Source organism: Cyprinodon variegatus, unplaced genomic scaffold, assembly GCF_000732505.1.
Source record: "Cyprinodon variegatus isolate N-32 unplaced genomic scaffold, C_variegatus-1.0 Scaffold701, whole genome shotgun sequence".
NCBI lineage: Eukaryota > Metazoa > Chordata > Actinopteri > Cyprinodontiformes > Cyprinodontidae > Cyprinodon > Cyprinodon variegatus.
This window is the reverse complement of record NW_015151154.1, coordinates 243,054-245,462: the sequence shown is the minus strand read 5'-3', so window position 1 is coordinate 245,462 and position 2,409 is coordinate 243,054. Positions and strand designations below refer to the sequence as shown.

At 37.3% G+C, this 2,409-nt stretch overlaps 1 protein-coding gene across 1 annotated transcript in view; it reads left to right on the top strand.

Moving 5' to 3' along the window:
- The first annotated feature begins 1,504 nt into the window (after positions 1–1,504).
- Positions 1,505–2,409, top strand: part of LOC107097480 (A disintegrin and metalloproteinase with thrombospondin motifs 7-like) — a 128,944-nt gene continuing 128,039 nt past the window's right edge. Inside the window, 1 exon segment of the mRNA XM_015394630.1 lies at positions 1,505–1,529. Within this exon segment, the coding sequence (XP_015250116.1) occupies positions 1,505–1,529 (25 nt within the window).

The following is a 2,409-nucleotide window of genomic DNA, read 5'->3' as shown; positions in this document are numbered from 1 at the left end:
TTTTTAGGTTTTTTTTTGGAATTGGAGAAAATTATTTTTATTTTTTATTATTTTCTTCTTTGCTTTAAAAACATTTTTTTCCTTATGGTGTCAGGATTCTGCCAAAACTTTACACATGCAATAAATACTCCTATGAGCAGCTTTACTTCATACAGACGCTCATAAACTATTCCTCACGCGCATGTTTAACATCTTACATACAGAAATAGAGAACCACGGGGCCCCAATATCTCAGACACATGAGTGTTTGTTCTTTCGCTGCACGTGTGGTTTGATTTCATCATGCACGCAGCCTCCCTTCTCCTCACGTGTGAACCTGTTTCTGTGGGCTCATTTCAACTTTTGTCACTTTGAAGGAGTTACCCACCAGAAAAAGCAACCCACCTGTAATTGGCTACTTTTCAGGAAATTCCTCATCTTGTGGCTGTACCCTTCCTCCCACTAGTAAGTAAGTTAGTAAGTTAGCTTTATTTATATAGAACCTTCCACAGAACAAAGCCACAGAGTGCTCTGTAACACAGTTTAAAAACATCAGAAAACATACTATATAAAAGGCCAAGGCAATAGTAAACAAGCAAATCAACTTCCGGCTGACTGCTTCTCTTCAGGAGTTGGAAGTTGGTAAGTGGAGTCCTCATTCGATAAAACATGGTCTTGATGAATACTGAATTCTGAGTGGCTATAGGGTGTCGGTTAAAAAGGGGTTACAGGACATCTACAAAAGTTCAGGTCAAATTTCCCGTGTTTCTGCCAGCTCAAACATTGGAAATGGGAAGATGTTTACGCTGGTTACCTTGGCCACCTGTGACAACTCAAGATGCGGGATTTCCTGAAAAGGAGGCAATCACTGGCGGTTTGCTTTGTCCGTGGCGTTACGACCTCAAATGGACAAGATTAGACATCAACGCACAGAAGCAGGTCCACATGCGAGGAGGAGGGAGGCTGCGTGTGCTATGATCTTCCTGCTATTTCTGGTCATATTTGCTTCATCTGATCTCTTCCTGTTTGGCTGTGACACCATCCTGAAGAAACATCAACTAGGCTTCTGCCATCAGTACATTCTCTAACAGATGATAGAGTTGAGCCTGTTTTTACTGGTTAGTCCTGTCTCTCCTAGACATAGCTATGGGCTCTTTCATCCTTTTTACGTTTAAACTGACTCAGAGCTTGTTCCTTTTGTATATCTGCTTCTTTTTGATTGAACTGGCTTTTTTTTTTAACCAATGCCATATTTGAATGACAAATTAGATCATATGTCAAGCATCTGGGCTGAAGACTGACATTTTTTGTCCATAATTTCCTGGCAAGATGCTGCAGTTTTCTCCCCATTAATTCTCACAAAATTCAGCTCATACATCCCTAAACAATCAGTGATCTACTTTTGTGTTTTAGAGTGGGCATAATTTTCTTTTTAAATGCTTTGTCAACTCCTCTCTAAATGAATAGAATAGAATAGAATAGAATAGAATAGAATAGAATAGAATAGAACTTTACTGATCTCACAATGGAGAAAATCACTTGTGACAAATGTACGGTAAATGTAATTTTGAACACGGGTCACATACAGCAGGCCTTTTCCATGGTTAAGAGGATCATGGTTCAGAAACCAGCAGTGTCAGTACAACAGTGTCAGTTGAGAAATGAATACTGGGAGAGATATGCAGCGATCTGTCTGGAGAGCAGAATCCCTGAAATGAATTACGTCTGTGCATGGTTGCCTATAGAAACTATATAAAACTCATCTGGATCGACTAGTTTGTAAGGTATGAAACTGAACTTTCCTTGCGGTGTAAAGTCAGGGTGATTTTTGACTTTTTGTCTCATTGTCTTATAAAAAAAAAAAAAAAGTTTATCATTAATTTTCCTATCTTGCATAATTCCTTTTGTGAAAAACATTTTAAACTTTTCCTCATTCAGACTCTTTTCACAACCATTTTATAAAGCAGTTAAAATGATTTAACAGTATCAATTTAAAACTGTAGTTAATCTTCACCCTGGTTTAGGAAAAAAAACTGCTCATAGGAAACCTGTTCATCTATTATCTTTTATCACATTTAAATCATCATACTTTTCATCTATTCAGCAAAAGGGGTAATTCATTAGCTGTTATGTTGGTAGTAATAGTCTCCAAATTTATTTAAAATCTTTTTCAGCTTATGATTTTCTTTTTCCCGTATCACATTTTCAGGGAGCCCACACTGTTCTCATTGATCCCTAAAGCAGTACTCACAGCCGTTAGTCTGTTTAAATAATTTTAATCCCAAACGTGCATTTCAATGTGCTGCTGGTGTTCTGGGGGTGCTTTTATGTTCTTAGTCAAAAATATTCCTTCCTTATATAAAAGAAAGCTTTTCCAGGCCATTAATATTAAACTTATAAGTTTATAACTCCATTATTTTAAGTCACCCT